The sequence below is a fragment of the Podarcis erhardii genome, assembly GCF_964252035.2.
Source record: "Podarcis erhardii genome assembly, chromosome: 5".
Taxonomy (NCBI): domain Eukaryota; kingdom Metazoa; phylum Chordata; class Lepidosauria; order Squamata; family Lacertidae; genus Podarcis; species Podarcis erhardii.
Genome location: NC_138509.1, coordinates 22290159 through 22304742, shown reverse-complemented (window position 1 = coordinate 22304742; position 14584 = coordinate 22290159). Strand labels below are relative to the sequence as shown.

The following is a 14584-nucleotide window of genomic DNA, read 5'->3' as shown; positions in this document are numbered from 1 at the left end:
ACCCCAGTGAGATGCATGTGTTCAAAATTTATTTAGTTGTTTCTTCCCAGTTTTCTCATTCTCAGGACAGCTGACAATCATAATATATATATTTTTAAAAAACAATCCCCTACAAAATAATATTCAAGTCCCCTCAACAAATGTAGCAACAGCAGAAACTCAGTAATGAACAAACAGGCCCAGTTCAGATGCAATACTAAACAATGGTTTTAAAAGGGCTGGTTTCAACCAACCATAGTTAGGAGAACTAACTACAGTTTGTCCAGCTTCAGACATAATACTTGGCTGCAGTTAGTCTAAGACAAAAGCAAAAATTTTGAACTCCTCCCAGCCACATCAGAAGAGGAGGGGAAAGAATATGTGAGCCTGAGGTTCATGGTGGCTTGTTCCCAGAATGATAAATCATGACTTACTGTAATGTCTGAACATAACAGGCATACAATAAAACCAAACAGTGATATATTTCCAACTGCACACCATTAACATATAGATAGTATACAGGTATAGAAAAACAAATCCCCACGACCATGGGGGACCCCCCCCCCCATGAACAAGAATTTGAAACCAAGACAGGGTTATACTGAAGAAAGACAGTGGCTATCTCAGACATCATCCCAGACTACAAGCATGTCCTACCAGCTATAATGACAAGCATTTTGCTTGTATATATTTTTAAAAGCTGGTGTTTTGTTTTCAACTCACATCAACCCAACCATGGGAAATTCTAGCTGGGGCTAATGGGAACTGTAGTATAGCAAATTCTGGAGGGCACCACATGCCCTGTTGGAGAGACAGTGGCTAAAGGAATATGTTATTCTGTATAGCTTTCCCCCAGAAAATATAACATGATGAGAAAGGCTCAAGACTATTTCATTATACAAAATACTTTACAAGCTCCTGAAATGGGTTTTGATGTAATTTTGACAATGAACAAAAGGTCACATCATATGGCAAAGGTTACCTCTGGCATGTAATAAAGACAGAAGAAGAAAAAGGAAAAAAGAAACATTTGACATACTTGGATCTGACAAGATTGAGTCGGTTTTCGGCAAAAATTGGTCACAGCGGACTCCTTGGTAGCCCTCTTTGCACCTGGGAAAAAGGGGAAAAATGACAAACATACGCATGCGGTAGTGACAGGCTAATTGCAAGGCATCAGTCAACTGCAAACATTGCTCTGAACGCTAAGACAGAGCGAAAACGTTTTCAACCACCTGGAGCAGCAGTGTGAGTGGTTCCCAAACATTCTGCCTCCAAGAAAACCTTTCTGCATCCCCTCCCCTGCTGAGGAGCCCTATATGTCTGCCACAGGACCCAGTGTGTTGCAAAGGATCCTGACCAGCAGCCATAGAAGTTGCTTCAGTGTGGCAGGATTCCCTCTTGGGTCTTTGTTATGGCATCAACACCACTATGTTATGACACTGAAAGGTTACGCTTTTTGGATATTAAAATATGTTCCCTAAAGGTAAAGGGGTAAAGGGACCCCTGACCTTAAGTTAAGTCCAGTCGCAAATGACTCTGGGGTTGCGGCGCTCATCTCGCTTTACTGGCTGAGGGAGCCAGTGTTTGTCCACAGAGAGTTTTTCCAGGTCATGTGGCCAGCATGACTAAGCCACTTCTGGTGAACCAGAGCAGCACATGGAAACGCTGTTTACCTTCCCACCGGAGTGGTACCCATTTATCTATTTGCACTTTGACGTGCTTTCAAACTGCTAGGTTGGCAGGAGCAGGGACCGAGCAACGGGAGCTCACCCCATTGTGGGGATTCGAACCGCCGACCTTCTGACCAGCAAGCCCAAGAGGCTCCACAGCACCACCTGAGTCCCCTTCCCCCCCTAAGACCATTACTTGATATCATAACAAGAAAATGGTAAAAAACCTGGTTTTGCTCTTTTAAAGAATGAGCGTAATATTACAAGAATTTCATAAGTTGCCATGAAACCATTTTTGTTTAAAAAATTATCATCAAATCATAAATTACCCTTTCTTTTAAATGTGCAGGGGTTTGAACCCAGGTCTCAGTGGCTCAAGTACTTAATGATGCAAGTTATCAGTAATGGGGAAAACAAGAGATGTGCAATTCATGAATGAACCAGCCCCAAGATCACTGCAGTCCTGGATTTCTTCATTTCTCTGCGTTTTTTTACTTTGACTATTTTGATGTTTCATAGTAAGGCTGATCTTTCACTGGTGAAATGACCCCCTAGCAATCTGTTCAGTCTGTTCCTGCCCATGGAGGCAGAAGCATACTGAGGCTACAAATATTCGGAAGTAAAACCCAGTCAATATGGGAAATCCTACTCTGACAGCCATAAGGATTTCTAGCCATTATTGCCCGATACTTGTCTGCATTTAGCTTCAATTGACTTATCCACAGACAGTTTCTAAACACAGTTTGACACTTAGTAAGAGAGAACTTGGGCTGGAGGAAAAAGAGAGATATTTGGGTGTCACCAGAACAATGATATGGAATTTCACATCTGTGTATAAACCAGTGGCGTAGCGTGGGTTGTCAGCACCTGGGGCAAGGCAAGTATTTTGCGCCGCCTAACCCATGGATTTGCGCCCCCTAACCTGTGGATTTGCACCCCCTAACCCTAACCCCCAGATGTTGCGCCCGGTGCGGCCGGCCCCCCCTGCACCCCCCACGCTATGCCACTGGTATAAACTCACCCACCTGTGTCAATAGTAAGAGAGAGGCAGAACAGAATTTTGTGGGTCAGGACTTTGAAAGGGCCGGGGAGAATGACAAGAAGCTGTTATGTTTGGGGCTGCATCAAGACTCATCTACACAATCTTCAGACACACAGTGGTCGTCTATATTCTTTAAGTATCTACTACCTAGCCATCCCCAACGGTCTCTGAGTATCTAGACTGTTCAGATGGCAATTGACAACTATGGAATACAAAACTACCAGCATCACTAGGTATGTCTCTTGAAAATAATTCAGAAATTAACCCATCTAATTCCTGGGGGAGGGATAATGCTTTCATTGAACAGCAGAATTTTCATTATATGGAAGTCCCTGCTCCTAGCGCTTGATGGCTTTATTTGGGAAAGTTATGGAATATAGACCAGAACCAGAATCTGATTTCAGCAAATGGGGATGAATATATGGGACACAGTGGGACAGGACACCAGTGAGCGCAACGGTACTTAATTATTTTTCCCCCTATCGCCGTTGGACCCGCTCTCATTTGGTTATGTTGCCCCCACCTCTCAGAACAACCATTAACCCGCAGGCATACAAACGTTCCCAGAGTATAATCTTGGGGGACCTTCGTGAGGGGAAAACTAAGAATTGGAGTCTCAGTTGGGTTTTCTTTTTAAAGAAACAGGAACACTTTACTTAAAATCCAAGGTAAAATGACAACGTAGAGGGATAAAACCTAGGTACAGTGGTACCTCAGGTTACATACACTTCAGGTTACATATACTTCAGGGTACAGACTCCGCTAACCCAGAAATAGTGCTTCAGGTTAAGAACTTTGCTTCAGGATGAGAACAGAAATCGTGCTCCGGTGGCACGGAAGCAGCAGGAGGCCCCATTAGCTAAAGTGGAGCTTCAGGTTAAGAACAGTTTCAGGTTAAGTACAGACCTCTGGAACCAATTAAGTACTTAACCCGAGGTACCACTGTACTGCTTTAGAGTTTGGCTCCTTTCTAGGGTTGCACTTCAGACACACACCCCGTTAAACAGTGCTGCTCCTAAGGAACCTTCCGTATTACACTCAGAATGGATGTTTATCTTGAACCAACTCTCTCTCCTGGCAGTCCCAAAATTCTCCAGCTATCTCCCTACCTAACTAACCTCAATTCCCAAAACCCACCTCCGAACCAGCCAACCTCAGAACCTCCGAACCAGCCAACCAAGAACCAACCCTCCTTCCCGACCAACCTACTGTCTCTCCAGAATCTATTCCTTTTATATTTTCCCTCCTGGAACCTCAGCCAATCAGAGGCTGCCGTGCGTTAACCCTTCTTTTAACCAACTTTTCCGTCACACACAGCCATTTAGGGTTTTAAAGATAACCATCAAGAACTTGAATTAGGCTTAGAAAAAAATCAGTAATTGAAGAGATATCTTTCCTATGTTGTCCCTGTTAGAAGACAAGTTTCAGAGTTCTACACTAATTATTGTTGGTGATGATCTGCAACAATTTGTATTAACAAAGTTATCAGGGGGCTGATATTCACTCCATTTTTCTGTGGTGCTTCTAAATTTAATTGCCGGAACACAAGCATAAAACCAAGACTGTTTACAAACTAGGCACCAAGGAATTCTGTGACATGTATGAATAGTGAAAATTGAGAGAATTTTCATATTTTTTCCACGTTTGCTAGTTATGAGAAAGGGCAAAGGGTTATGTAACCTTTGTCCACAGGAATTTAGGCACAATCACTCCACATTCTGGCTTCTAGAATTTCACCAAATTATTGGATATCAGCTTCAATCCCACCCTCTCAATCTTGAGATCTAATAAAACTTTGCCCCACATGCATACTGTAAATGAAAATTGAGGTTCTCAGGATATGCCATTCTGTTTCAACCCAATCACATAAACGGCTGTGCTTGAACGGCAGGACTGCAGAACTGCATACAGTGGTACCTTGGGTTAAGTACTTAATTCGCTCCAGAGGTCCATTCTTAACCTGAAACTGCCCTAACCTGAAGCACCACTTTAGCTAATGGGGCCTCCCACTGCCGCTGTGCCACCAGAGCACAATTTCTGTTCTCATCCTGAAGCAAAGCTCTTAACCCGAGGTACTATTCCTGGGTTAGCGGAGTCTGTAACCTGAAGCGTATGTAACCTGGAGTGTATGTAACCCGAGGTACAACTGTACTGCAATACTCTTGAGCATAACACACAAGTGGTGTTTTCAGGGTGCGAAAATATAGGAGCTCCCCTTTCTTGATTCGTATGACCTTAAGAAATTAAACACTCCTACAGTCCATGCTGAAGAAGCCAATACATAAACACAAAAGATAGAAAACAACTTTCAGCAATGTGTAATGGAAGATGGACATGGAGCTACAGATTTTGGGAGTGAAATGAATTCAGCATGCTCATAAAATATGTCAGTATTCTGAACCAGGCAACCCTGACCCTCTCATGTTCTCCAGTTGAGAGCGCAATCTGAGCAAGATAAGAGTTTCCCCCATTTATTTATCTGGCTGTGGTGACAACAGAGTCAGGTAGGGAAGTAGTTAAATAACTCTTGGTCCCTGGCATTTGAAATTACCTTTCCTAGTATCCCTGCTACCTGCAGCAGTGCTGTGGTAGCATTTCAAATTTCAGAGAGGGAGGGGAAGGAACCCCCCCCCAAATCACCATAAAGAAGGTGTTTCAGGTCTCACAGAGGAGCTGGAGAGAGGGACCCGTCATCTCCTAATGCCAGGATTGACTTGGAATCAACTCTGCTTTTTGGTTGTTTGCTTGGTTTGGTGACCCAGTTCAGAATAGAACAGATGCGCTTGGCCATTGCTACACATGTTTCAGGGCTCCTTGTCTGGAGACAAGCTTAAAAGAAACAGGAAAACAGGTGCTCAGTCTGAGAGCTCAGTCTATGCCAGAGTGCCAAATTGCTCAGAGCAAGGCCAGTGTCTGTAGCTTTGTAGGACCAAGTAAAATCCTCTTGCTTTTGTGTGTCACCTGCTCCTTGCTTAGCTGGCAGTTGTAACCCATCGCTCTGGGTGCTCACAATTTGGCTCCAAAAAAACTACAGCGTAGTCCAGGAAAAACCTTCTTCTGGCAAGTAACTGTTATGGCACAAAGGTTCAGGGCCTGTGACATTTTCAAAAGAATTCCCATTTTTATCTGCAGCCCGTTGAAGCATATGGGAAAGTAAGTATTCGAAACAGCAAAAAACCCCCACATTTAAGGGATTTGACTCACGCAGAATATGAACATGACATTATGTCTAGCTGTGGGTGGTCTCATCAAAGATGATAGCTCTGTATCCTCTGAGTGATTTGGCTGAGAAATTTGTCACTTCTACTGAAAGAGCGTTCACACCCACCAGCCCACTTGCAAATTTGTACCACATAAATATACTGTTTAAAAACTCTAAATCAGGTAATTATTAGGGTTGTCTTATCAGAAATTATAGGGGTTTGCTGACATAACTTATGTCAAGAAGAGTAAACAGAGTTTTCCCCCCTCATGCAGCGGCGGAAATGAGACTGCAATTTTCAAACAAGTTGACAAAAAACCTACTAAAATATCCCCCTTTAAAGATGCACTTGACATAACTTGCAAGTGAAACGCTAAAAGTGAAGAAATGTTACCAGTATCTGCATCTATATCAATGTTTATTTACTCAATTTTCATTCCTTTTTCTTTCCTTACTGAATTAGCTTAATTAAATGAAATAAGAGTTGAAAGTAGGTCAATATTAAACTTTCTATGTAATTTTTATATTTTCCCTATAATGTATTCAATTTAAATGAATCTGGTTTTCTGCATTTTTCTATATTTATTCTTACTTCTCTAAACGTAAATTTTAGATGTGAAGAAAGGTATATTCTTTATCCTCCCATTATTGAGGTAACAGGTGTACTCTCTGAGCTCAAATAAGGGGTGTGTGTGCCGTACTAAACATGCAAATAATGGGAGGATGAGGGGGAGTGGCATCCAATAGACAAACAGAAACTTTGAAGACAGTTCCTAAGCAACAGACATAGGATATTTGCTGGTTGATCATTTTATTAGATCTGACATACATAATTGATCTTAGGAATGAATTACATTTGCAGTGACATCCATAAATTCACAATTCTGCCAGACAAGAAAATAGTAGCCTGCCTGCCTACGCATGCCTATGTAAGTGTACAGACATTATTCACCAGTTTTGATAGCTGGATTTTTCTTTTAAAAATAAATAAATAAGTGCTGCCTTATAGATTTTTATTGGCCTGAAAGTATTCGAAAGTGGCAATTTAGATGAAGCAAAAATGTTTCCATACATATGGAGTTATAGTTCATATCAGGAGGGCCGAACACACCTGGTGTGCCAAGTGGGATGATGTCACAATGCACAACATGAATAATTATCACTTAGAAGCCCACACAACAAAAAGCCCTCAACAGGGCCCCTGGAGCGTGTTCAAAGGCTCTGATATACCTGCCCTCTGAGATCACACAGTTCAACCCACATTTCCCTTGTGGAAAAAGATGCAACCAGTGTCATTACAACAGTAGCACCCTATACCGCTAGCCAGAAATGCAGAGAGATGCTACACTGAACCCCTTCCCCAATATGACTCCCCCCCCCCATTTGGAAGAGGGTGACAGGATATTAGGTGGCAGAGGTAATCATAGTAGAGAGCAGGATTTGGGCAGTAGGCCATGTCTGTGCCATAGCTGTCAACGTTTCCCTTTTTTTTAAAGGGAAATTCCCTTATTCCGAATAGGATTCCTTGCAAGAAAAGTGAAAAGTTGACAGCTATGGTCTGTGCTGATTCTGCTCAGAATTAACATTACCTGCTCTTTTTGCAGAGTGTCCCTGGTGAATTAGCATCTTGCCAATTTGGTTGTGATTTCTAGCGTCTGCATTGACGACTGCATGTGTGGAGAACTGATGTAGATTTCTGTCTGTTCATTGCTAGACTTTTTTATTTTACTTTTCCAGGTTGTTGAAGTGCACAAGTGCTTGTGCACAATGATGAACCGCAGCACAAAAACGAACCTTGATGTTAACTGTTTCTAAAAGGACATCAAGATTCCTTGGTGCACCCAGCACTTTTTGCCTCAATGCACACAATCACGTCTGCCCATCAGGACAAAAGAAGTGGAATACATGCCAGTGGGCAGAAGGCACTGAAAGCCATGGAAAGCTACACGGGCACCAGTAGTGGAATTAATTTTGGAAACTCTCCATGCTAAATTAGGAGGGCAGAGCAGCCTGCTGGCCAACCCACAGAACAATACCAAAATGTAAGAAAGCCCACTCATCCCAAGTAGATGATTTAAAATGGGCATTAACTGATTAATTCATCAGCTTCTGGGATTAAGATTCTTTCTGAAAACCACACACCACAGGATTTATTTCAGAGCCCTTCTTGCAAGAAACACTGAACTGGTATCAGATGTGATTTATGTGGTCCAAAAGCAACATGGTGCTCTGTGCTTCTCTTTATTCTTATTCAGATGGTGTGGTTGGCTGGCTTCCCCTGTCACCATCTAAAAGAGATTATCCAGCTGGCTCTCATTCAAGCCACAAAAAGCTCAAGCCAGACCAGACTGAAGTAATGTCAAGGGAGAGAGCACAACAAAACAAACACCCCTAGCTCCTTTGATGGAGGAAATGCCTCCTTTTTCCTGTTACTTCAGCTTCAAAGCCTGCAACGGATGTGACAAGTGTAAAGCTTGCAACCACCCTCCTTAACTGCCCCCCAAACCAAGCCGCACAGTTCCTTCCTTGATTCTTCTGTTCCCACCCTTCCATTTTCTCCATTTCCCAAGGTATAAAATCCTTATTTTAAGGGAGGTGGAATAAACAGGCAGTGGAGGGAAGGGGAGCAGGAAATAGGAGTGGGCCCAACACCCAATTCTAAGTGCTCCAGGTTCTGCACAAGTTTGGGGAAAGGCCCAGCCCATGCTGGTTCTATGTGGATGTTTTAGGAAGAATCAGCACCATTCCCGTAACCAACACAGAACTTTTTATATATAGTTAAGACAACACAAAACGGTCATTTCCTCTTTTCTTCTCTTGCTGTACAGAGGCACCCACCTCCCCATTCCCTCCAAGAGTGATCACATGTCATGAAATTGCATCACTCCCAGGGAGCCTGTTGCCATAGTTTCATTGTTTTCATCATAGTGGTGGCAGGAGCCCCTTCAGTTACTTGGCCAGTTGTAGGCAGCTGTAATTATTTTAAAATGGGAAAAAAATCAAGAGGAGACGGGCATCCCTTGGACTACCCCATATGGAATTCACAAGGTTACCAGGGAATTTGGCAGATTTCCAGACAGGAACTCAATCCAATCAGCACATTTGGCAGATCTGCGTATTTACAGCTCTATGAAACAGTTCCATTCAGGTCAGTGACCTATTGGCCTCTGAAAAATGAAAAGTTCTTTTAACATTTATTCCTGTCTGCCAAAAATACCTATATCTTTCATTGCTATCATCTGTACCAATGTTATAATCTGTTCTCAACTCTTTTTACACTGTGGCATTTTTTTAAATTTTTAATATATATTTTTTTTTACAGTTCAGGCTAATTTTTTAATGTTATTACTTTCAAATTTGGAAAGCTGAAACATGTAATTAAGACAGCATCATTCTGAAATGCCGCTTCCTGTTCATTATCTGTGCAGCTGCAAATTTGATGAATATCAGGGAAATATGCCATCTGAAAGATCGGTGCTGGAATTTAGAGAAATACATAAAATAGTAATCCTCAAGGTTTTCAAGTGGGATTTTTTGTGATTCTGTGTTTGGGACTGTCAGCAACGGAACTAACCTTAGAGCAGTAGCAAAGCAGAGGAGCTGACTATTGAAAGCGCCTGACTGGGAAAATAGGGGAGAATGCTGAACATGAGCCCAGGCCACAGATTTCTAGAATAAGTGAACAAAGTTGTAGTAGTTGTAGTTCATATGGTCAGTTGTGATACTCATCTAATAGAAGTGTGCTCAACAGGTGTGGCTATAAACCAGTGTATTCAGGATGCATGCAGCACATATATGTAAATACCTACAAATACCTTTTTTCCAACATGGGAAATATCACAGTAATCAAGCCTACACACCATGGACTATGCATTCATCAACATTCATGTTGATGCATTCATCAACATTATGTAATATGATCTTACATAAGCATGGGCACTTGCTCCAGTCTTGCAAAAATAATTTCTGCCCAGCTAAATATGTGAAGCAGTCTTAAGGTGCATCAGTTATAGACTGCCCAACTCCACAGAATGATTTCCGAAGAACCATAATTTCAATAAATGGAATATTTATCTCTATTTTTTCCCCTTCCCGATAAGAGTCTCTGACATTTCCCATACACTATTGCTCATATCTCCCTGTTCTTGCACAGTTTGACTGTGTTAACAGGGGGATTTTGAGTACGGAGGAAACTATACATATAAGCTCTTTTGACAACTGTCTCCTTGCTGCCAGGGTTGTTTCTGGAAGACTGCACTCAAGAATTATCAATGCATAAAGCAGAGCAGACTAAAATGATTAGAAGACCTGACATTGATCAGCTGGGAGGATGTACAGTAATTGGTGGTGGTGAGTTAGAATGAAAGAAGAAAGATTCAAACAATTAGAGAGATTGAATATATTGTGCTGCCAAAGTTGGGGGGAGGGGAACAGCTCCAAACAGAAGGAATTGCATTTATCAGTTCCAAATGTATGGTGAGATCTATGAAAGCTAAGACTGCTAGAGACAGATTCAGGCTCTAGTGAGTCATCATGAAAGAAAGAAAGAATAGAATAGAGATAGACACTAAGGATGACCAGTGGTGCTAGAAGTGCACTGAGTTCTGCAAGATTTCGAAGCAGGGAAATCAAGGATGAAAACCACCCTGAGATCTATAAATGGAGGGTGGTATAAATAAATAAATAAATAAATAAATAAATAAATAAATAAATAGACACAAAAATGAGTAACAGGGAAATGCAATGTTTCCTCCCCACCCCACTTCAAAGTCTCTTTTATTTAAAGAGAAAATGTATTTTCTATTTAGGGAGGTAAAAAGCTGAAAAGAAGTCAAAATTCATTTTAGATCAGGACATTGAATATAGTGGCCAGTTGCAAAGACAGCAACAAACAAACAATAACGCAAAGTGCTCCTGCACCTCCAATAGTTGTGTAGAAGAAGGAATTTCAGACCCTGGGTGCAATTCTAATGAAATTATTAGAGAAATTATTAGAGGTGCAGGAAGCTTGACCTTTTTTTTTTTTTTTTTTTTTTTGCACCTGGCCACCATAGTGAAGAACAATAGACGGGACCAAATATAGTCCTTGGTAAATAGCATCTAAACAAGAAAACCCCTAGCATTCAACTAATAATGGCCCAAGTTGCTGACCCTCTGCTGTTTTTAGAAGCATCAGGGGCCACCCCAGCCAAGAATTTCAAAAACGGGGGAAATGTAGAGAATATTTTATCAAACAGTGCCCCCAAATAATCACCTGGACTTGTTTCAATTAATTCCTACAGGAGGATTTAGGGTTCTTAAGTTACAATTTGAAATAGCCAGTAATAATTATCTATACGGGAAACAGTTTATAAGAAGTAAATAAGGAAGCCGTGTACAGGATAAAGGAAGTCTTTTATTTCTTTTTTATGTTTTTTCTTTGTTGTAAGTGTATTGTTAAGTTTGTTTCGTTTTAGATGTTATGGTGGTAGATTGATTTGTTTTCATTGTTGTAGTGGATTTGTGTTGTAAATAACTTCAATAAAATTTATTTTTTTTAAAAAAAGAAAAGAAAACCCCTTCCCCTAATTGCCCAGGAGAAAGTAAAACGTGAAAGAAATGACAGGTGTACTTGAACGGTCTCCCTTTGGTTGGCAGGTGACAGCCTGTGCCTTGCAGGCCCTGTTTTTACACAGAGTGCAGTAGTTTCAGGCTGCAATTCATCAAAATTGACCCGTTAAGGAAGGAACTGTAATAAATACTTAGCAATACTAGTAAGGTTAATTGTGGCAGCCAGCACTGATTAGGCTCAAGTGTGTTGCCGAAATGCCACTCATACAGGTGCAGGCTTGACTGACACCATTTGTGAAATAATGGGGAGCAAGAGGGGTAATCAGGTCTTACACGTAGGATAAATCGGCCGTTTAGTAGCAAACCCCCTGAGAAACACAGTTTCGCCTGACCTGTATTTGCAATCCAGTCTGCACTGGAAAGAGCATGCCGGGTACTCTGTTTCTGAAACTCAGCTACAGAAATGCCACACTATTTGTAGACTGCAGCAAAAGATGCATGCTTGCTATATCCTATATCTGAAAAGAAAGTGACTAAAATGGACCCATACGAAAATATGCCATTCAGCAGCTACTTAAGAGACGTGAAGCCTCACCATCTCATGAGAAATTTCACGACACCTATCAAAAACTCTTTTAGCTTCCTCAGCTGCTTTGGGTGAGTGAAGAGGGACCCACAAATATATTTAAAAGTATATGCGTGAATGCAGCTAGTGTGTGAGGCACTAATTTGCAACACCTGACTCCGCTTCAGACAAGCATTTGAACCCTGGACAGTTCACAGACATGCATCCTGTAGGGTTGCAGGGAAAAGCAGCTGAAAAGAGCTTCAGGAGCACATACAAATATTGGCGGCGACAATATGGTTAATTTACACAACCATCTCTCACAGGGCCTTTGCTCAAAATTCCCGCTCCCCCCGAAACCTGTTTTTCCCTTTTTTTAAAAAAAGACACCACTAAGGAGCTTCATGGCATATATTTACCTATAGCATGTTATTTGCCCTCCAGTGTGAGTAAAACGAATTTGCTGGTATATACTTTTGGACATTAAGGATGTTTGTCATTGCCAAGCTTTATATAACAACAGTAGCATTCATATGAGGGTTATTCTCCCCCGTTCTTGAGTTGATTAGACCTTGCATACAAACTCTTTATCACCATGAATGCTGAATGGAATGACTTTTTTTTTTAACAACAAACAGTAAAAATATTATTACATTTCTAAATCTTTAACCACCAGCTATTTTGGATAACATACACATTTAGAAATTGTCCTAATCTTACTGACCTGGCCTATATAAAAGAATAAAAGGATATGCTGCCCTCTTCTAAAAGACATGCATTAGTACCTTTCAAGCACTAAAGCGCAATTGTGGTTGTTATGAGCATTGCAAAATGTCATCTAGCAGTGCTATTCCTCTGTAGGGCTAGGGAAACACATTGGGTTTCCTTCCAATAGTGACAGAAGACAGTTGGGTCTGCTTCAATGACTACCACCTTTTTCTTTTATAGTTCTGTGCAAAGAACTATACATAGCTACTTGCTTGTGATAAGAAATAAGAGCTTCCAGGTGATCAGGAAGCTTTACCAAAGTGAAGCTGAGGGTAGCTGCAGCCGTTGAATTTCTACCTGTTATGCAGGCCTTAGAGGCATGGATGCTCTGTCAGGAAACAAGACCAAAAAGTCAAATATATTTGTTTTTATAGATTCAATGATTGAATTAATTCAAGTTTATTCAATTAATTAAATTAAATTAATTGAAGTCCTGGATTTTTAAGTAAGGACTCTTGTGAATGGACTCAACACCCTCTCCAAATATATAATAGCATGGCTACTATCTTAACTATGCAGAAGAGGAGTTTATCATTCACCATCACTCAACTGTGGTCTAATAAATGCCACATAAAATGAGCCAGTCCTATAATTCCCTACCTCTATAAACAAATATTGTTTTAGGAAAGGAATTCTGTATCATTAACTTGTGCACAACATTTGATTCCCAATAACTTACAAAGGATCTCAGAGTAACACCTTTCTGTTAATATTTACAGGAAACTAAGTGTCATCAAACCCTGAAGGGCTTGCTTCCAAGTAAATATGCATAGGATCAGGCTCCAAGTCATGGGCAAAAGTTGAACATTAAACAAACACAAAATAAAAACTAGTCATCACCACTGCAGGGGTGTAACTTGCATATTCATGCAACCCACAACACGTCACAGTATCAATATACTTAATTGGTAAAGCAAAGAGGGTAAAGCGAAACTCTTGCCTTTCCATTTATTAAAGGGGAAAAGAAGGAGAAAATTAATACAGTAGGAAATACAATCTGTTTTCTCAGAGAGAAAAGCCATTATGATTTGTCTTTAGAGATGTGTCATTTCCATCTCTGAAGCAGTGATTTGGTTATGCATCTTCATTCACCAACAATTTCTCAGCAAAATGGCAAACCTTTTCATACACAGACAGTACCACCACACTCAAAGGGAGAACAGAAATCAGCAGACATAGTCCATTTCATATGATGTTCTAAGTTCAACATGGTGAAAATTCTAGCTGAGATCAGGGCATTTCCCCCCAGCTAAAACTCTATTCCGGCACCTCTCAGGTGGGCACCATTGCCATTGTAAGAGGGCAAGGGAGGTGTTCCTGGTGAGTTTTGGCACCCTTTCCCCCCCTAGAAAAATAGCTCTGGCTGTAGTTATGAAGTTTAGAGTCACCACATTATTGTTTTCACCAGCTTGCCGATACTGAATTTCCCAACTCCTCCAATTGGAAATAGTTGCACCCTGCTCCCTTCCAAAGTGAGGCTTGGCTTTCCTCACTACTTGGCCACTGCCAGGCCAGCATTTATTCTCCTCCTTCCCAAACATATTGTGATAGAGAGTAGGTAGGAAAGTCCACAGAGGACTGCAACCAAGAAGACTTTCAATCCTCTGCTATGTACTGGTTTAATTCATTTATCCAGGCTCGGAGGGAGTCAATTGGGCCACATCAGGCCTCACAGAAAGCATTTCCCAAATCATTGGGAAAAGGTTGGCATGATTAGCCAATTCCAAATCAAGAAGAGCAGAGGGATACCTAAGCAACACAAACAACAGGGTTACTAGCCCTGAATAAGTTTTTATTAGGCTGTC

At 41.1% G+C, this 14584-nt stretch overlaps 1 protein-coding gene across 2 annotated transcripts in view; it reads right to left on the bottom strand.

Annotated features, from left to right (window-relative positions):
• Positions 1–14584, bottom strand: part of NRG3 (neuregulin 3) — a 619340-nt gene that overhangs the window by 171460 nt on the left and 433296 nt on the right. For both annotated transcript variants that reach the window (XM_081861189.1, XM_081861188.1), the window contains exon 3: positions 1019–1092. In XM_081861189.1, the coding sequence (XP_081717315.1) occupies positions 1019–1092 (74 nt within the window). The remainder of the gene's footprint in view (positions 1–1018; positions 1093–14584) is intronic.